General features: G+C 42.1%; 1 protein-coding gene across 6 annotated transcripts in view; it reads right to left on the reverse strand.

The window, feature by feature from the left end:
• Positions 1-1,038: 1,038 nt before the first annotated feature.
• The window catches only part of dgkb (diacylglycerol kinase, beta), a 959,831-nt gene continuing 938,822 nt past the window's right edge, over positions 1,039-22,047 (reverse strand). For all 6 annotated transcript variants that reach the window (XM_078535051.1, XM_078535068.1, XM_078535062.1 and 3 more), the window contains one exon: positions 1,039-1,892. In XM_078535051.1, coding sequence (XP_078391177.1) covers positions 1,797-1,892 — 96 coding nt within the window. In that variant the 3' untranslated portion in view covers positions 1,039-1,796. The remainder of the gene's footprint in view (positions 1,893-22,047) is intronic.

Genomic DNA, 22,047 nt, shown 5'->3' on the forward strand with positions numbered 1-22,047 from the left:
ACAGCATCTTAATTTTCTCTCTATCTACCCTCTCTGTTCCCTTTAACATCTTGAAGACTTTGATTAAATCACCCCTTAACTGTCTAAATTCCAGGGAACACAAGCCTAATTTGAGTAATCTCTCCTTGTAGTTTAACCTGTGGAGTTCAGGTAAATCTACACTGCACTCCCTCCAGTATATCCTTACTAAGATGTGGTGCACAGAACCTATCAATACTCCAGGTGTGGTCTATTCAAGGCTTTGTATAGCTGAAGCATGGCTTCTACCCACTAGTATTCAAGTCCTCTGGATCTAAAGGTCAGCATTCCAGTAGCCTTCTTGATTAATTTTTGTAGCTGTTCATGACACTTTAATGATCTGTGTACCTGGCCACCCTAGTCTCTTTGAATTTCTACTGCTTCTAGATTTTCACCATTGAGAAAGTATTCTAGATTTAAAAAGGATGGAACAAAGTGGATGACCTCACATTTGTCTACACTGAAATCTATTTGCCACAGTTTTTCCCATTCACTTCATCTATCAATACCTCTTTCTCTCTAAGTTCTTCTGGCCAATATTATGAGTTTGCGCTACTAGCATAGAGCTCCACACACCGGAAGTGCAAATGTTCCAAATGACTCACCTTATTCCTGAACTGCATCTGGTTGCACTATTTCTTTGCTCCCCTCTTTTCATATGAGCCATTCCACTGAACAACGTCATGTGCTGAAAAGTTGGAAATATATTATCCCTGGCATCCAGCATTGCTACAGTGCAAATGACAGTAATTATGTTGGATGATGAATTTCTGTCATTTGCATAGTATTTCAGCAATTTCGGTAGAATATATTCTACTGAGTCCCTGCTATTGCCCATTCATTCCCGCCACCCCCACTACTGTTGGCAGGAAATCCCGGAAGTGGAATGAACAAGCAGAAGGCTGGCAAAGTGACTCAAAAGGAACTGTCCATCATATTTTTTTACAGTTTCATTTTAATAACTTTTATCAGTTAGAATTTTTTAAAAAATTTGTTTGATGTGGTACTAATAACAGATTCCTTAATGTATCTCTATGCAATTCTTTTATTTTAATGAAGACATTAGCTAACACTTTAGTTTAAATCTTGGACAAGGAATTTCATATGAGTTTGTTACTAATATAGCATAGTTGCTTTATGTGGCTTTGCTGTACTTTAAAAATTAATGACAGTAATTGCTATCACCTTAGCCCTCCATCCTAACCACAGGAAAGCTTTTATTGAAGTAAATGGCTTTGAGCCAAAAATAATTTCCCAATTATCACCAAAAGATAAAAGCTGGGAATGGAGGCCTGCCCTTAAACCCCAATGCAATTCATGCAATTTGAACTCATATGCCATAAAAGATAAATGCTTGTCATGCATAAACTGAAGACTAATGCTACATGTGCCTGTTAACCTTCGTGATTTAATTCATACATTCGATCACAGTAATAGCAACTGTGCAAATGAATGGTCTGCACTATTTTAATCTGGGGGTAATTTTTCTGGCTTCTTTGCAGTAGTGCCTAATGGAATTTTGGGTGTGTTTTCCAAATAATTTTGACTATTATTGTAAATAGTCAGGAAAACATGCCCAGTGCATAATTGAATTCCCATTATTCACTTCTGCTGGGCGAGATTCCTGACAGGAAGAGTAGAATTGAAAACTGGCCCTTATAGAGTGCAACTTGTTCTTAATTATAGTTTTAATTCCCATGTTCTCCTTGTTCTCACTTTTAAAGAAAACCGTACTGTTCAACAGGACAGTTTTTTTTCTCCCATCTTATCCTTGTATCTTAGCTCCTGGTTCGCTTGATGATTGAGGAAACAAAGCCAGTCTTGGGAGGTGGAGCCTTCAACATTGGAGCCTGGTTCTTGTGACTTATTGTAATCTGAGAGAAACAAAAATATTGTGAATAATGAAAAAAATATAATGATAGCATTTACTACACTGTAATATAAACAATTCAAACTCACTGCACTTAAAAAAACAATGAGCTTTCAATATTTATTCCACAATGGTTCTTTGCACTAAAGTTACCAATAGGGTTGCACCACCCCATTGAATTATGTGCCTCACCTTTTCCGAACTCCAGCAAGTTATCAGAGAGAGACAGAATTTAGGAGATGCTCACAGTATAAGGAGGAGAGAAATCAGAACATGAGTCATCTTGGATCACTCTCATACATCTCCCAGCTGCGAGTTAGATAGCAGCATGGGCATGGGCCTGGGGAGCAGGCTGTCGGCTTTGGAGCTTGATTCTTGTGAGCTATTTTAATCCAACAGAAACAGAACTATTCAGTGGGGGTAATTTTAACAGTGGCTGATGGTATAGACCAGCCTATGTCAATTCAGCCACCTATTAGACATCTCTCTGAATTTTTATTTCCATCACAACTAAAGCAATTTAGGGGGGCAGGTAAATATTTATCAATTTTCTGCCAGAATTCAGAAACATGGAGGCAGAATTTTACTGACCCGCGGGTTGGGCTGGGAGGCGGGGCAGCCAGTAAAATAGCAGGGAGCAGCGTTGGGAAAGCTTCCCAGTGCAATCCTGTCTCCAGAAAATTTTCCCAGTGGTGGGCTGCGAGGTGGATCGGCTGCCCAGTCCATGGAAGTGGGAAGCCAGTTTGCAAAGCTAAAGCGTTAAGGCATTATTATGGTATTAAGGGTCATTTTATAGGGCCGCTGGCATCTTGCCAGTGGTTGGGGGGCAGCCTGCCTGCAGCAGCCTGGGTGGGACCATTGGAGCCAGAGGTTACATGGCCCAAAAGAGGGGTCTGTGGGCAGGAATAGTAGCCCCCATGACACCAGTGACCTGCGCCTGGAGGGGTTCCCTTCCGACCCTTAGCTCCCTGAATTTTTAACTTTTAACCCGCTTGCCTGGAGGTGCCCAGAGGTCTCCTGCCTGCCTCTGCAGTGCCCACCTCTCCCTGTAGTGTTGGCAAGGCTTCAGAGCTGCTGGCCCACTGATTGGGCTGGCAGTATCAGGAGCTCACCAGCTATCCTTAATTGGGCAGCAGGCCCATAGGCGGGTAATTAGGGGGCAGCCTATGGTAAAATCACCGAGCCGATCCTGTTGCCAGCGAGTGCAAGCTTGTGACCCACTTTTTGCCCCCAACATTGGGGTCTCGAAGCCATGGCAAAGTTCAGCCCATAAGGTCAGAGGTCAGTAACATACATCTGCAAGTGCCCAATTTCTGAAATTAACTTTCACTGAAAAAATAAGAACATCTCCATATTGCTGGAAAGAACAGTTAAAAAAAAATTATCTTCTTCAGCCCGTCCATACATGCCAAAAAATGATTCTCTTGGAACAAATGCAAGTGCTGGAAATTTAAACCCAACGTTGTATTCTTACTTAGTTAGACTCATGACACAGGAAAGACATTACAGATATAATTTATATATGATAAAAAAAGTCTGCAGCAAAGTATTCAATGCATATTCTTATCCAGGCTGCAAACAAAAGTTATTATTAACCAATGTGAATCTTACTATTATCATGCAATAGGAGCTTCTCCCTTGGATTGAAAATACTAAGAAAAGGATGCCTTTTATTTTACTAATCCAAGTACTCCACACAATGATGCCCATTTATCCTTCTCTAGCATTATTTTTCTTACACTTTTGAGCTGAAAAGACTGAGCATTTGCCAGCATAACACTTCATATGCTATGAAGGCACTTGAAGTTGGAAATAGTAACCCTGTACATCTCTTATATTCCTCCCACAGTGCTTAATGATTTAAAAAAAGTAAATAAAAAGCATGAATGAAGAAGCTGAAATTGAATAAACTTTAATGGCAGAACTTTATGGGTGGCAGGGTTTCCCTCCCCAAGGAGCATTTATTGGCTGGAGATGGGATTTCTGCCCCTCACTCTGATTGGTCAGCAGCTCTTGTAGCCCATGCAGTGCCACTGGGAGCAGTGGCCATGACTGGGGCTACAAGCAGTCCACAGGTTCTATGTCCTGGAGCCCAGATGGAGGTAAATATGGGGGTCTCATGCAGAGGTCTGTGAGTGGTGGAGTGCGGAGGAGGGTTGGGGTCATGACCAGTAGGGGTGGGAGCACCCAGGGGGGCAGACACTGGTGGCTTGTGGGGGGGGGGAGGTGCACCCAATCACAAAAGGGGGCCAAGTATTGAAAGAGTCCCCCCTCCCCCTGTCACCTGAGGCCTGAGCAAAGGGGTCTGCCAAGCTTCCTCCCCGTACATTTACTCCTCCCGCCGGCTGAAAATTGTGGCCCGGCTGCAAGCGGCCTTAATTGGCCAATAATTTGGCCTAGACCTTGGCCATCACCCATAAAATGACAGGAAGGTTGGGGGGCCGGCGGGAAGACGGCAGAAAGGCCACCCGGAAAATTTTACAAGTCTCCCTACCTGCAAATGTGCCATTTTTGGGTGACCGTAAAAATCTGCCCTAACAGTCTACAATGGATAAATATTATAGTGCTGGCAAAATGATCACATCGTCAGTTGTGCTGCCCCTTGATTGAATCTTTGAAACGATTTGTAAAGAATTTTGGCATCACACTGGACTGATATTTGCATGGAATTAGGTTAAAGGCTATGCTCCCTGAATATGATATGAATGTTTTCCAGCTGCACATCTGTTTTAACACTCGTTCCATTTCAAGTTTAAATTTTCACAAACAGGGCAAAGTCTCACTTAAGATGCTACAATCCCAATCCTGCGTGTATAATTTACAAATCAAATCAACAAAGTATATAACTATTACACAATGTTCTGAACTTTATTAGATTTGCATATTTCCTTCTTAATTTATTAGGCATCCAATTAAATACATAATTTTCCATGGGCCATATGTATTAACATAGAGGTTAGCCTTCCTTTGCTCTTCATAGGGTCTTTGCACAATCATTGGAACAGTCTGAACAGAAAATGTAGTTTTGATTCTGGACTGTGAGCTTACATAGAAGGATTCTAGATGAGCCTGCACACTAAAAGATGTAATACCCTCAATTTTTAACACATAAAGATACAATGCAGGAACATTCACCATCCACAAGGCACAAGTCAGGAGTGTGATGGAATACTCCCCACTTGCCTGGATGAGTGCAGCTCCCACAACACTCAAAAAGCTTGACACCGTCCAGGACAAAGCAGCCTGCTTGATTGGCACCACATCCACAAACATTCACTCCCTCCACCACCGACGCACAGTAGCAGCAGTGTGTACCATCTGCAAGATGCACTGCAGGAATTCACCAAGGCTCCTTCGACAGCATCTTCCAAACCCACGACCACTACCATCTAGGAGGACAAGGGTAGCAGATAGATGGGAATGCCACCACCTGAAAGTTCCCCTCCAAGCCACACACCATCCTGATTTGCAGAAATATTGCCATTCCTTCACTGTCACTGGGTCAAAATCCTAGAACTCCCACCCAAACAGTACTGTGCGTATACCTACACCACATGGACTGCAGCAGTTCATGAAGGCAGCTCACCATCACCTTCTCAAGGGCAACTAGGGATGGGCAATAAATGCTGGCCCAGCCAACGTAGCTCAGAACCCGTGAATGAATTAAAAAAAACAGATGACAAGACTTGAAACAGATTTTTAAATCCGTTATACAGGACAGTTTATATTTTCCCAATGTAATTATGTACGCAAATATTGTGAGCACACTTAATGCTGATACCAGATAGGACATAGAGAATAGAGAGATATAGTCATCTAACATAGATTAGTGATAGGCATATATGATACATAAACAGATATGACTGAAATACTTTCAAACTTGATACACTTGCCTCAAAATTTTCTAGAAGAGCAGGTAATTGATTATAAAACACCTTCTTAGATAGTTGTATTTTTGCATTAAAACATTTCCATTGGTGTGACACCACTACTATAGCAACATTGGATTGTAAAGCGTAGCTTTGTATTTGTCTTTGTCTGACCCTCACATTCACATGTCCTCATTGTTCAGGATTTAAAACTTCTCTCCAGGTTCCTGATCGTGCTCCAGCTTGTAGTAGAGTGGCCAATTTTTGGGGGTGTATAGGATGCAGCAACTTAAAAGGCTAGTGCCCCTTCCCCAGCCCAGGATTACATGTTCTGGCAGTCTGCTTCAATAGATCACTAATAGTTATCATGAGTGGTTTTCTCCACTCTAAAGGAAGAAGTATAGCAATTGTGGGAAATTAAAAGTAGAAAGGACTCGTTTTTTATGTATAACATGTAGGCACTGTTGCCCTGAAGATATTAAGTGTTGTTTCAGACATGTAGTACTGCCCATGAAGGCTGTGAAATGAAGAGTTGCTAAACCATATTGCCCATTAAGGTGCCGACACCAACATATAATACTATGTGGCAATAATTTAATTTGAAGGTGACATTTATGAGGATGGAATCAGATTAAATGGTGTTTTAAGCAATTTTGAAAAGCAATGAATGACAATTTAGCAAAAAGAAAAAAATGAATTTTTAAAATTCATACCTTAAAGGCAAGCAACAGTTGATTTATTGAAGATTATATAAACAGTGTGTGCATATATCAACTTGGCCGGTGACAACCCATCAATGCTTTCCATATAGTTGTGATACAAGCAACCTCTAAACTCAATACCACTTTGTCAAAGTTACCTTCAACCAAGATCCTCTCGCCATTTAATGTTCCAGAAATTCAAACAAAGTAACATACAGAACTACAATACATTAACAACTTCAATGCAATTATCATCTTAATCAGTTAAATTAACTTAGCCTGTGTAAAAAGATTGTAATATGGAAAGCAATGTTTCATTTTTAATATTTCACTTCACATAGGTCATGCATGAGATAAAATCTTATTTAAGTATATTTGCTCTTTAATAATTGCTTTTCACCAAAATTATCCATATGTCTCTTCTAGTATGTGATACTGTGCTTCACACTTTATATCTGCAATTTTCTCAAACATAAAATTAAATCAAACAAGACATTTTTAAGGGCTTGTTATGCTTTAAGCTAATTAAAAGCTGGCATTTTCTCTGTGACCATTGGAACTGTTTTTAGATAATAGATGATTCTCATTATTAAATAAAAAGGTCACATCTTGCCTTAAGCCAATGAAGCAACGAGGGCCTGTTTCAAATACAATTCAACATATTTCTTTGGTGACTTAAGTCAAACAAAAGATATCAATCACACAGTAATCATCAGCCTCCTCTTCACTGTTGCTAACTAGAGAAGAAAAGCCAATGCTGATCAGTTCAGTATTTTCTAATGTATTCCATTATGTGGAAAATAGACTGTAGCAGTTAAACCAAAACATGATCAAACTTTGAAAGAGCCACTAATGATCTGTCAGAAACAAACACTCCCACAATTTATTTGGCAATTTTCTCCCCTCCATCTCTCTTGAAGGCATAGACTCCTAGGGGGTCAGTTAGCTCAGTTGGCTGGATAGCTGGTTTGTGATGCAGTGATGCCAATAGTGCAATTTCAATTCCCATACTGACTGAGACCCCGCCTTCTCAACCTCACCCCTCACCTGAGGTGTGGTGGCTCTCAGGTTAAACTCACCACCAGTTGTCTCTCTTTAATGGGAGAGCAAGCCTATGATTCTCTGGGACTACAGTGACTTTCCTTTGACACTCCTGATGGGGTAAGATACCACAGGCAATTAACGACACTTGATATACCACCAGTGTGGCTGTACTTAATGTGAATCACTACACACTGAATGTTGACAAGGTATTCAACTATGGGGGCATCACTTTTGATCTGAATCCCACCTTCATTGTTCACACAGATAACAGTCAAGAGTGGGATCCCTAGCTGATGTTTCCTTACCTAGCTTTGGGATACAGAAACCAGTTGCAGCATTCCCTGTCACTCACCTGAAATAGGATAACCCATTGCTCGATTCAAACTTGGGATCTTACAGCCTATACAGCTCAGTTACGTGTTTGTTTCACCAACTGAGGTATTGGGGAGTTGAATTTCTCCTAAAATTCTTTGTGAGGTGACATTCTAGATTACTAAACATTTATTTTTCAAGCCTAAAAAGTTGCACAGAAAACTGCTTTCAGCACACTGCAAATCCAAATGTTCCTAGGTTCACATGTACCATCTGGTGTTGTGCCACTTGGCAGAAGAGCAAGCTTCTCTAAGTCTGTTGTCTTTTTATCAAAGTGTAGAAAGAGCTACAGGATAAAAAAGCACAAGAGGTGTGTGCAGCCCTTAAGAGATTATTAATGATCTGTATAGCAAGAATGATCAACCATAACCCGAAGGATCAAGGAAAACAAACTGGATCCACAATTGTCACAACTGTAACCAGCAGCTTTTTACAGCAAATTTGCTTTCATGTTCAGTGTTCAAAATAGAGTTTTTGAAGACTACTGTTGTCTGATGCAATATTACTAAGAGCAATATGGTAGATGTGGAGAGTGTACCACAGAGGAAGGATCAAGAACAGATCAGAGACAGAAAGAGAAGCCAGCCTGCATTCCCACAAACAACTGTTCAACTCCTATAAAGCTGGAAAGTTAATTACATCCAGTGAGTGGGAGTTTTTCATCAGCGGAAGTAAGTAGTCTTTTTTTATGGAGGGGCAAAGATTTTATTATTAAAGTATTAAATACCATTTAAATAACATTAATTAAAGTATAAAGTAGTAGTGATCAAACGTCTATTTCTGAAGATTTTTGGGTGTTGCCCAGGGATTCTTCATGCCTTATGCTCTTTTTCCTTTTTTACTTCTATGACACATGACATACTTGAAATAACAAACCATAGATGCTTTCACCAGCCACTTCTCTTTGTTCACCCTTTACACCACAAGCTAACCCTTAACCTTATTTTTCATATCACATGCTGAAAATGTCAAAACCTCTGTGTGACTTCAGGAAAGGGAGGACAGCCTTCCTGAACATGCACCATCCCTCGATTTGAACCTCGTGAGCACCAAGCCAGAGACTGGCACTACGCTTATCTTAGAACATAGAGTAGAAGTGAGGTCCACACCAACACCAAATCCAGAGAAATAAATTACTTAGGCAGCTTTTTCCATTTGTGCATAATAATTAACAGGAATAATTACGAATCATCCTTGAGCAATTTCTTAGTTTCTGCCTTTTACCTATCCTAATGCTCCTGTCCCAGTGGCTGCATTGTGGGAGCTGGAAGGCTTCTGACACTACATTAAGGACATTGACGATGGCTGCGGTGGCACTAACAACAGCGCTGGTGTAGTGAGTGGTGGGGGAGCACCTCAGAGAGGACGATGGGTGCATTTCTGATGAAAGGCTATCCAGTACACAGTAGCCCACTTGATCAGGTCCCCATCCTCCACCATTGGTGCATTGTGGTTGTAGTAGGGCAGAAGGAGTTGACTTGGGATTCCGGGATGCTGATTGTGGAGAATTGGCTCATTAATGAGCAATTTAGTCATAGCTTAGGAATTGAATAGAGGCCGCACGGCTTTCCTAAGCCCTCAGAAGGCCACTCAGCAAACCCTATTGGGATTTTTTATTGGTATCCCGAGGCGTGTCGGGGGAGGGGAAGCCCTTGCTATCAGGCACTCTGCGCCCAGTCAGGGGATCCGGTATTGGGTAGGGGGGTGGCTGGTGAAATCCACTCCCAAGCCCTTGCCTCTGACTCCCCTGATAACCTCTCTCCTGTGACCCCCAGCCCTCAATCCCCTTCCCACTCTCACCCACCTGTGGCCTGATGTGCTTCAGTGATCCTGGGCCGCTGGTGGCACCGGCCTCTGGTGGGTGCTGTGCCGCCAGCTGCCATCTCTCCCACTGGCACTGGCAGTGTGAGGAGCTGCCAGACTCCGATTGGTTGGCAGCTCTCAGCAGATAGGACCTCCGCCACCGGGAACCGAAGGAACCTAAGGACCTAAGGATGCAAGGAAGGACTGACATGGCCACTTAAGTGCCTGAAGGCCACTTGATGCCATCAGGCATCCCCAAGGAACTGATGGGAGTTACCTACTTGTTCTCCAACTGGTGGGCGAGACTCCCATTGGCCCAATAAAATCCCAGCCATCATCAGCAGAAATGCAATGCATAAATGCACACTTAAGTGAGCCAAATCAAACTTTGAATCCAGCAAGGATTTCAGAGCAACAGGTGGTTGATGTAGCTGTTTTATGAAATGAGAATATCCCATGTTGTGGCAGAAGACCTGGAATGCTCGGAACAAAAGACACCGATGCCCAAATGACCAGTTTCCAGCCATTCATCATCAGACAGCCGCAAAAACACGAGTACCCATTGTACCACAGCAGCAACATGGATGAAATGCCCATGAATTTTGATATGTCCAGCAACAAAGCTGTAGAGTGGAAAGGTTTGAAAATAGGTCTAGTGAAAACCACAGGACTTGAGAAGTCACACTTCATGGTGAACCAGCCCGCTTGGCCGATTAAAGCCTATGGTAATTTTCAAATGTAAAATCATGCTGAAAAAGTTTTTGTACATATCCAGAACACTTTTGGATGGATGTGGATGGAGCTTGGGTTGATAATGTGTGGAATAGGTGTCCCTGTGGCCTACACAGAGTGCAGCTTATGAATGTGGGACATGCTCAGATCCCCTATAACCAATGAGACCAACCACGAATAAACACTCAAATTGTAGTTATACCAGGGGCTGTTATGTCCGTAGTTCAACCTTTGGATATGTTACTCGACAAGCTATTCAAGGATCACGTTCGTGCCAAGTGGAATATGTGGATGATTGGCGGAGAAAAAAACCTTCACAAAGAGCGGAAATTTATGTGCTGCCCCAATTGATGCTCTGTGTGGTTTCATCATCAAATCATGGAATGCTATTAGTGCATAAACTGTCATCAGATTGTTCAAAAATGCATAATATCCAATTCAATGGATGGAGGGGAAGATGATTTGTGGTGGTGGAATGATTCTGAAAACAAAAGTGACAAATCTATCCAAGAGGGGTCCTTACGATGATTCCATAGCCAAAGTGACCCTGTGCCAGATGCTGAAGACAATGAGTCTGACAGTTTAAAAAATACTTTGATTGTGGTTAAAGATAACCTTGTAGAATTAATTAATTCAATAAAATGTTCACATTGACTTAATTTAAATTACCTGTGTATTGTTTTCTTTTACATTTCAAAATGACGACCACTGACACCAACACCATATTTCATACTCGGTGTGTAAGTCAACCCCTGCTTTTGGATGAATTTTTTTGAGGCTTCAAAGGTCAACATATACACTGCAATGTACGGTAGTTTCTTCTTTGCAGAGACAGGCAGAACTAAGAATGAACTAACATCACATTATCAGATCATGGGAAGGGGTTACTTCATAATAATGGTATGAATGGATTTACATTTTCATTGAATTTCTTTCAAATGAAATTACTTCAGGAAATTCCTTTCTACTAAAGTTTACATATCCAGTTAACAACAGCCATTGCTGCAAGTTCACTTTACAGAGTATTAAGAAAAACATCTGTTACAAACATCATTACAGCAAATCGAGAGATAAGAGAAAATGCATTCCTACCAAAGGAAAATACACAGCTTTAATTGTTAGATTTTTACAAATTAACTTACGTTCTACTCTTGCTGTACAAAGTGTCAAAGAGTCAGCTGTGACTCAATTGGCAATACTCTCGCCTCAGAGTCAGAAGGTTCTGGATTCAAGTCCAACTCCAGAACTTGAGCACAAAAATCAAGGCTGACACTCCAGTGCTGTACTGAGGGAATGCTGCACTGTTAGAGGTGTCGTCTTTCAAATGAGATGTTCAAATATCCTGTCTGCTCTCTCAGGTGGACATAAAGATCCCAGGATACTCTTTTGTAGAAGAGATGGGGAGTTAAACCTCAGTGTCCTGGCCAATATTTATCCCTCAATTAATATCACAAAAACACATTGGCCGGGATTTTCCACACCCTCTGGCGTTGGGCGTGTTTGGCGGTGTGAACGGGCAATATGGCGCGATTTGTTTTATGGTGGCGTGAAACCAGTTCGCAATCGTCCGCTCAGCCTGCCAACGGTGGGCCGCATTTCCCGCCATCGGACATCAGAAACCTCATTGTAATACATCTGCATAGCATTATTAAGCCAACCACGCTGGAATCGTCCCCCCGTGCTGGATCATCCATCAATAATGACAATAGAGAACAGTATGTACAAGTGATTATTACCTGTGCCCAGGTTGTGCAACTACATCTTCTTAAGTTTCCTAACCCTACTATTATGTCTTGTTGCTCCCTGGAGATACACGCGGAGGTGGAGGCAGCCTGCTGACTGCAACACCCAATCTGTGATGACCTTGGCAGGCGTCCTCTGGAGGGCCAATACCTGGAGGGCCCCGGCCTGCTTTTGGAGTCCTGCTGTGTGGAAGTGGCACCCTCCTCGGCCTGTGGAGCTGGAGCTGCTGAGGTCACAGAAAGAGGGGATTCGGATGGGCTGGACACTCCCAGAGTCACCTGGATGGATGGCCCCGGGGTGTGCATCTGCTTATCCTCCTCCCTATGGTGCCCAAGGGTCTGTGACTGACTCCTTGAGGAGAAGGGGTAGCTGGAGTGAAGTCAAGCTGTCCGGCACCCCTCTCCACCCCTCTTGTGTACACACTGTTGGAGACCAACTTTGGCACCAACGATGGAGTTCAGCCCGTTCAGCAGTGCAGAACCGATGTCCTGGACCAAGGATTCCCTGGCGGCCGCCATCCTACCAGTATTGACCTCGGTGCGTTGGCATGATGGCATTATCACCTCAGCCTGAAGGCGGACGGATTCCTCCATCATGCCTTGCAATCTGAGGAGTGTAGTGGACATCCCTTCCTGATGTTCCCGAGCTTGCATTTGCAGCTCCAGCAAAGTGACCGATTCCAGAGGCTCATCATCTGATTCGGACTCAGCAAATCTCTGGACTCCAGCAGTCCTCTGAGTGCCGAACACCAGGGAGGTCCCTGACGCCACCTGCTGTGGATCAGACAGTGCGATGTGCTCACCAGATTGTGATCCCGAGGCTATTCTAAAGCTAGGTCCCACCTAGATGTCTCTCTCTGGGCTGGCGGAGGGTGTGGGTGAGCGCTGTGATGGGACTTCAGAGAGGGTGTCTTCAGATTCCTCTTCAGAGGTTTCTTCAGGGCTTGATTGGACTCTGTCGGCTGTTTCCCAGATGTGCCCATGAAAGCAAGGAGAGATAATTAGTGCATGGCAGTGGCCTGTGAAACAGAACACATCACTCACAGCATGATTGTCTGATGGATGTTGTACTGCTGGACCCTCATTTAGTAGAGCACCGCTAACCTCACCATCAGTACAGGACTGGTCTAGGTCATCGCTGGTCAGCTGGATGGCTCTATTTTCAAAGTATGTGAGGACCTTGATTTCAGGCATTCCTCCACCGGTCTGCGACCTCACCATCTTGTTGTTTGCCAGCTTGTCCTGCATGAATACAGATGGAGAGAGTTTAAGCAGGATACCTGCCAGGCCAGATGATAAGTATACCTGAGATGTGTGTGGTGAGTGGTACCATGGATGGGATGAGGACAATGACGGTGAGTGTGAGGGAGTGAATGGAAAGTCCCTTGAACTGGCAGTAAGTGAGATCCCTGTGGATGTGTGATGGGTTTGTGAGTGTGTGAGTTGAGAGTGATGAGAAGAGAGCGAAGAATGTTGGCACTGACCACCACTGCCACTGCCTCCCAAGCCTGGTTGGTCATGCCACTGCCCATCCTGTGGCCAGACCAGGAGGAGAGGACATCACAGCGGGCCTCCTCGGCATCCAAAAGACATTCCAGTGACTCGTCACTAAACCTGGGGGCTGTAGTCTTCTTGCCTTTTGCGGACATCTTTCCTGCAGCAGTCTATGGCTGGAAGCACTGAGATGTGGTGCATGCGACTCAACTTTAAATATGGCGCCCGGCGTGATGATGCAGCGAGGTGATGGTAGGCGGGCGAATGAGACCCCGCCTGCCATGGAAATGGCGTGTTTCCCATGGATGCATAAATAACGTGGTGGTTTTGGGATGATACGGTGTGAAAACCTGCTATCGCAGCCGACGGGTAAAACATTGTTTTACCTGCTCACTACTGAACTTAGTACAAATCTGGGACGATTCCACCCATTATTTGGTCATAATCACACTGGGAGCTTGCTATGCACAAATTTGCTGCCATGTTTCCTACTTTCCGAAAGTGGCTTCAAAAGTGCTCAGTGAAGCTCTTTGAGTTGTCTAGTGGTCATGAAAAGCATTGCATAAATGCAAGTCTTTCTTTCTTGCTCAAACATCTCATTATCCTGCAATTGCTTGACAAAATACATGTGCTTTGGTTGGTAATTAAACACAGAATATGTCCTTATTAACTGCAGATTGAAATCTTCAAAATGACTCTTTGGCTTGTATGTATAGATATGTCAGCTGTGGTTTTGTCGATAAAGGAAATAACCTGGATGGTACCTGCATAAAATCATTTTTAATTAGGAAAAATAAAATGACACATTGTCTAGTTACACCATTGCAGCATGCTGGAATCTTATGAATTTTCACTTGACTTTGTTGCCTGTATAAAATGGCTACTTTTCTGAACGCACATGACAGCAAAGACATTAATGTAGCCCTCAAGTGTTTAACCAAGAGAACGAATCATAGATAAGCCATTTCATGATTAATATCTTTCAATATTTAGAAAAAAACCTAAGTTTAATTTTTAACATGCCCAAGTGAGCAAGACCTTTACTCACTGGGCAGGATTTTTCCCTTGTCGGGTGTGTGCAGCGGGCGGGCCTGGGAGCAGCCGCGCTACAGTCTGCCGCCCGCGATCGGGCCCTGGCCGCAATTTCACACTGGCTGTCCAATTAACGGCCAGCCAGCGTGAAACACGCACTGAGAGGCTCAGCGCTGCCTGGGTTGGGGGAGAAGGAGGGCAAGCGCTGAAGTCTGTGCAGGCATGGGAGAGCACACAGTGAACACTCCCTGAAGGCACAGAGCTGCCTCAGGGAGCTGAAGGATTTTAAATCAATCAATAAAGTTTTTAAAAATCCTGAAAAAATATACATACAGCAGACTCAATCACCCTATCGTGTGGATAGCAAAAATGCTGCGCAAACATTTTTATTTTATTTTTAATTGACATCGGAAACCTCATCCCTCCTGTGGATGAGGTTTCCTCAAAAATCGAAAGGCTGCTTGGCCTATTTGCCTGCCCACCAACCGTAAGGTTGGACGGGCAGGGAAAAATTCACTTCAATTAATTGATCAATGGGTTTAACAGCCCTCTTAATTGTCAGTGGGCATGCTGCCGACTCTCACGCACGCCTGCCGACCGAAATATCACATAAGCGCGCGATGACATCGGGATTCTTGCCCAACGTCATCACCCACTATTTTACATTTGTGTGAGTTGGGCGTGCGCCTGCATGCCCAGCTGAAAATCCTGCCCATTATTTCCATAGTTTTTTTTTCAGATGGTGCTGCAACATATACATGCATTAAAAATTTATTATGATAATTCTTATATTCAGTTGTAAGCAAGTCCCCAGTTTGTCAGTTATTCATTTCACATTAATGACCATTTTACTTTTAACTAACTGAAAACAGCTAACACCCACCCCACAGGGATCTTTCAAGAATTGTATCAACTTCCCAATACCAATCATAGTTAAAACCTGAAAATACAGATTGACTACCAAAAATGTATTTCATGATCTAAATCTAACGTTCACAAAGCCCACTTTATCTTTACCAATCAGTGCAAAAAGGAAGAAAAATGGATAAGACTGCATATTGATTTTAAATCCAAATTTTCTAAGAAAGTATACCTGTAAATACCAAATACATATGTCCAAGTTGTTAACAGTATCTTTAGATGAAAGAAATGGCCACAGTTGAAGAACTTATAGACAAAATGTACCTGTTTGCCATACAGATATCTAGAATTCCATTATCATCAACATAAGGTTGATACAGGAACAATGATATATATCCTACTCAAGAAAGTCACAAAAAATTATGGCACTTAATTTTCCAAAAGACCTAAAATATGGTGTTTCTTCAATGTAGTTGTAACCTTTGGGCGCTGAAAGCTATTCTCTCTGTTATTTAGGTCACATTAATAAATGGGAGATGTCTGCTGTAACCAACAAGAGAGAATCTAACCATCGCCCCTTGATGTTCAATGCCATTACCGTCACTGAATCCCCCCGCAATCATGATCCTGGGGGTTACCATTGACCAGAACATGAACTGGACTAGTCATATAAATACTGTGACTGCAAGAGCAGGTCAGAGTAACTCACCTCCTGACTTTCCAAAGCCTGTCCACCATCTACAAGGCACAAGTCAGGAGTGTGATGAAATATTCTTCACTTGCCTGGATGAGTGCAGCTCCAACATTCAAGAAGCTTGACATCAACCAGGACAAAGCAGCCCGCTTGATTGGCACCCCTTCCACAAACATTCACTCCCTCCACCACTGACACACAGTAGCAGCAGTGTGTACCATTTACAAGATGCACTGCAGAAACTCACCAAGGCTTCTTAGGCAGTACCTTCCAAAACCACGGCCACTACCATCTAGAAGGACAAGGGCGGCAGATAGGTGGGATCATCACCACCTGGAAGTTCCCTTCCAAGCTACTCACCATCCTGACTTGTAAATATATCGCCGTTCCTTCACTGTCGCTGGGTGAAAGTCCTGGAACACCCTTCCCAAAGTACCGTGGGTGTACCTATACCACAGGGACTGCAGCAGTTCAAGAAGGAAGCTCACCACCACCTTCTCAAGGGCAACTAGGGATGGGCAATAAATGCTGGCCTAGCCAGCGATACCCGTATCCCATAAATGAATTAAAAAAAACACCATTTTTGAACACATTCAACTAGTTATACACTGGACTTCTGGCAATTTTTGGGGAAATCAGGATACAAGGTATTATTTATGATCTCAGCATTATTATACGGTATGATACATAATGCACTGTGCTAGGCAGTGAAATAGCACTAACATCCATAATATAAAATAAATGTTCATTCATCCCCTGAGTTATACTGGAATAAAGAGAGATACTTGCCTCAGTAATTTGGCCACACAATGCCTTGCACAGTCAATGCAGATACAATCAAAATTATATAGGGCACAGATTATTTAAAAAATACGAAGCAATTGTTCTCATAATTCTTAATGCAAAGGGAATCAATTTTCCCCCGAATTGTCTTTTTCAGGATGAACCTAAAATCATTAAGGTTTTTAAATATTTGTAATGATAATCATGTCAGTGCACAGTTTTTGGTGAATTGAATGTTAACTCTTAAAATAGTTAAATACTTATTGTTTCTAATCTGGCTGTAGAGGTTTTGCCGATTGGAGATGGGAATAATTTGTTTCACCAGATGTTCAGCATTGTGATCATATTGGCATTTTCATCCCCATTACCTTAGATGATTGGTTAGCTTCAGGTCCTTATCCATTCAGTACATACATTTTTGATGCATACTTCACTTTGCTGCGATTCTATCCTCATGTTTCATCCTCATTGTTATGTTGTTATTCCTCATTGTTATTTTCTTAATTTAAATGAACCCTTCAAGAAAAGGGTTTTGCTTATCCAAATGCATTACACTGAGATCTATCAGAGAAAACTGAATGTTCATTACAAATTTACTTGTGAGTAATTGTCATATTATTATTCCCAGGTAATTTAGGGTAATATGTGTACAATCTTCAATTTAAATATATATTACTTTTGGATTTTTGTACTACTGTAATTACTTTTGGCCTACTGTGCAATAATTAGCTTTAATAACATCTAGAAGGGTAATGATAATATAAAAGAAACTAGAAGTGAAATGGCTGATTGTCTTCACTATCCCATCGCCTCTGAAGTTAATATTATTATTTTGGATCTGCTGATCTCCACTTTTATATCACCGAATGGAGATGGTGCTTTCTGAAAGAAACATTAGATGATAACTTTAATTTGTTTTCAAGGACAGTTGCATCAAAATGTGCTAAATCTAATCACATTATATCACTGCAATCAGAAGTAATGAACTTCAGACTCTACTTTAATTGCAGTGTTCCAAGTACTCTTTCACACAGTTAGACCAGAGACATTATTGTGTCATTGCCATTCTATAACCTGCTATGAAAATGACAGAAATGCAAAATTAAAATAAATGATTAATGGTATTTTTCCATGTTTTGTACTAATAGGTATCCCTGAGCCTTGAAATTAATAGACCTGTCAAGCTTCAGGTTGTTATAGATGGAGTGCTGAACAAAAATGGAAATTAAATATTCTTCAGACACCGAGACACGACACTTTTGAATATTTTAAATTTAATTACTAGTTACTGAATTTTTATCTTTTATCACTAATTTAAATGTTACAAATTAATTGGAATTTTGTCACAGTTTTTCTCTTTTATTTTGAAGAATGTTGAACTACTTATCTGCATAATTTGTCCAAAGTGTAAAAGCACATAGTGTAAATTAAATGTCAATTTTTATCACATCAACAATTTTGTATAAACAACTATTAAGGCAATTAATATAATTCATAATGAGGCCTGCATAAGGAGAGTAAAGTACAATGTGGGATCCCTTTCAATGTTTTAATTGATTAAATAATCAATTGGATAATGCAAGGATCACCCGTTAAACATAGTACTAGTTGATCACTGTAAAACTAATTCTGCTTTCCTGACCATTGTCTGCCTTTTGCTTCAAACCCCGGAGGGAGCATAAAATCCAGCCCTTTGTATTTACAGACTTGCCATCTTGTAACTCGGGGGACTTTTCCGATCAATATAGAAGAGCACAAAAATTGGTAGCTCCAAATGCACTTGCTTTGATATTCCTAACTTGGGAGATCATTTTATCCAGCACTTGCCCTGCAAATCAGTTGTCCTTATGTGGAAGGGCATTAATCAAATTTAGATGATCTTCTCCTACATTTTATTGTTTCTCACAGTCGGTCCTCATCTTTTCACATCTCAAAGCAAATTAGACGAATCTTCAGAATATCTACTCAAGGGTTACCTCCAAGTTCACCCAAAAACAGCACAAATCACCGACAACAAAGTCCAATTGCTGATTTATAGATAGACAAAACAGTTCCTTAACTGTAACTTTAACCTTAGCTCTCCCGAATTGCTTTGCCCCATAAATAATTCAAGAAGTTGTAGTTTTCCAAGAGACACAATGAGCATCAATCCTACCAGAAGAACAAGTAATATTTATTTAATTTCCACATCCTATTAGGATTTTATTTATATTCAGATTTCCAGGGCCCACTGATTTTATTTAATCAGACTATTCCCACATTTGTTCTTATTTTATGAAGGGTTTGTTACCATTTACCTCTTTGTAAATCTAAGTCCATAGTATATTAAAGTTCAAGGATTGGGGAAAAGGGATTCTTTTAATTTTTGTACTGAAACTCCATCAACAAAGTATTTGCAATGGACCGCTATGAAATCCGGACTTTAACTTAGTATGCTCCTATGAGCTTGTGCGACGAGCTGATTGTGTATTTCTTGAGTTTATGGCAAGGTCATCTGAAGGCACATCGTTAGGTTTCACACGTATGCTGACGATGCCCAGCTCTGCCTCACCACCATCTCACTCCACACCTCCATCGTTACTAAACTATCAGACTGTTTATCTGATATCCAGTATCGGATGAGCAGAAATTTCCTCCAATTAAATATTGGGAAGACTGAAGTCATTGTTTTCAGTCCCTGCTCCAAACTCTGTTCTCTAGCTCCTGACTGCATCCCCGCTCCCTGGCAACAATCTGGCATTAAGCCATTCTGTTCGCAACCTTGGTGTCATATTTGATCTCAAGATGAGCTTCCACTACCTTCCAACTTCCTATTCGTGGACAGCCTATTTCCACTTTTGTAACATCACCTGACTTTGCTGCTATATCAGAACACCTGGTGCTGAAACCATCATCCACGTCATTGTTACCTATAGACTCTGACTATTCCAAAGTACCGGTCTCCCACATTCTACCCCCCTTAAACTTGAGGTCATCCAAATTCTGCTGCCCGTGTCTTAACTCACAGCAAGTCCTACCCCCCATCACCCCGTGCTCACTGACTTACATTTGCTCCCAGTCAAGTAACATCTTGATTTTAAAGTTCTCATCCTTGTTTTCAAATTCCTCCGTGGCCTCACCCCTCACTATCTCTGCAAGCTTCTCCAACCCCACAACCCTTCAAGATATCTGCACTCTTATTCTGGCATCTGTGCATCCCCAGTTTTAATTGCACCACCATTGTTGCCTAGCTCCGGAATACCTTCCTTACACCTTTCCACCTCTCTATTTAAAGTTCCTCCTTTAAGACAATCCTTAAAACTTAAAGCTTTAACCAAGCTTTTGGTCACCTGGCCTAATATCTCCTTATCCATCTATAAGATGCACTGCAGGAACTCACCAAGGCTCCTTAGGCAGCTCCTTCCACGACCCATGATCGCTACCATCTAGAAGGACAAGGACAGCAGATACGTGGGAACACCACCACCTGGAAGTTCCCCTCCAAGCCACACACCACCCTGGCTTGGGAATATGTCAACGTGACTTCACTATGGCTGGGTCAAAATTCTGGAACTCCCTCCCTAACAGCACTGTGGATATACCTACACTACATGGTCTGCCGTGGTTCAAGAAGGCAGCTCACCATCACCTTCTCAAGGGCAATTAGGGAAGGGCAATAAATGCTGGCCTAGCCAGCGATGCCCACATTCCACGAATGAATAAAAAAAGTGGCTCAATGTCATACTTTGTTTCATAATGCTCCTGTGAAACGGCTTGGAACATTTCATTATGTTATAGATGCTTTATGAATATAAGCTTTATTACATCAATGAAACCCTTGTATAGTCCCAGGCTGTCCATGTTCTGAGCATTTAATTTGCTATTTTACATTATTTTATATTATTATTTCCAGTGCTTTATTTTCTGCCAAAAAGGATTTACTGTGACAAGAGTGTTCAAACCTCCTTTTTCTTGTTAAACCTGCTCCTGCTCCTCCCAGATCACAGAATTATGTGAGCCATTTTATTTGAGCAACCCCTTTAAGGAAAGCCACTACGCTGTTCAGCACCGAACAACAAGGCGAAGTATCTATGGTACATGCTCCGCCAATTTATAACTGAAATTTGCAATCAAAGACTTACAGTCAGCATACGACCCAATTTATTTATTTAAGCAACTTAACACCTATTTCAGGCAAGCAGTCAGGTCACTCATTTACAGGTTGCCTGCAATATTGCACCAGATGATGTTGAAGGAAAGGTCAAGGTGCCCCAACCCCGACTAAGTTTGAATTCCTGGCCACACCTTTTCCATGCACCAAATGGGTGGAAGTGCCTTGAACTTCTACCCCATTATCTCAGCGCATTTTTTTGACAAGAGTCTGACCTGCTTCAGGCCAATCACAGATATTTGCCCTCAACCCACAAGAGGTCAGAAAATGTTTCCTTTATTTAATCAGCAGTTTGGACCTGTTCTCCATTATTGTTCATCCTTGTCCCACTCCTATACAGGAGTGGTGCTGCGAAAGGGAGATTTTTTTTTAATGGCAGTTTGTCTTGTGCTGTTTTCTCAGTCAATCTATTGCTACTACAACTTAGCCTGGATAATGAAGCATAGCAAATAGGCAATCTTACAACAAGGGAATATTTAGGAAACGCGATGGGCTGGACTTTTGCGAAGTTGGGGAGACTCTGCGGATATTTAAAAATGGCAGCCGGGATGCGATTCCCGGATTCCCAGCCCCATTCCCGGTTTCCCCAATTTTCAGCAGCACCAGATAAGGGTTTGGGTGGATGCAGGTTGCGAGCCTGCACCCTCGACTTGGTCAACTCCATTGTGAGGATAGGGATCTCCTAGCTCTCCACAATTTTCATGGAGTTGGGCCAACTTTTGAAGGGGTTGTGGTTCATAGCCCCTCAGATGTCATGAACCAATGTCTGGATGAGCGAACCTATTGAAAGGTAAATTCAAAAGGTTTTACCTATGCCCTCTTGCCACCCAATGCCCCTCCACACACCACCCAAGACCCCTCATGCCCTCCGTACCAATATAT

This window comes from Cetorhinus maximus, chromosome 3, assembly GCF_964194155.1.
Source record: "Cetorhinus maximus chromosome 3, sCetMax3.hap1.1, whole genome shotgun sequence".
NCBI classification, from domain to species: domain Eukaryota; kingdom Metazoa; phylum Chordata; class Chondrichthyes; order Lamniformes; family Cetorhinidae; genus Cetorhinus; species Cetorhinus maximus.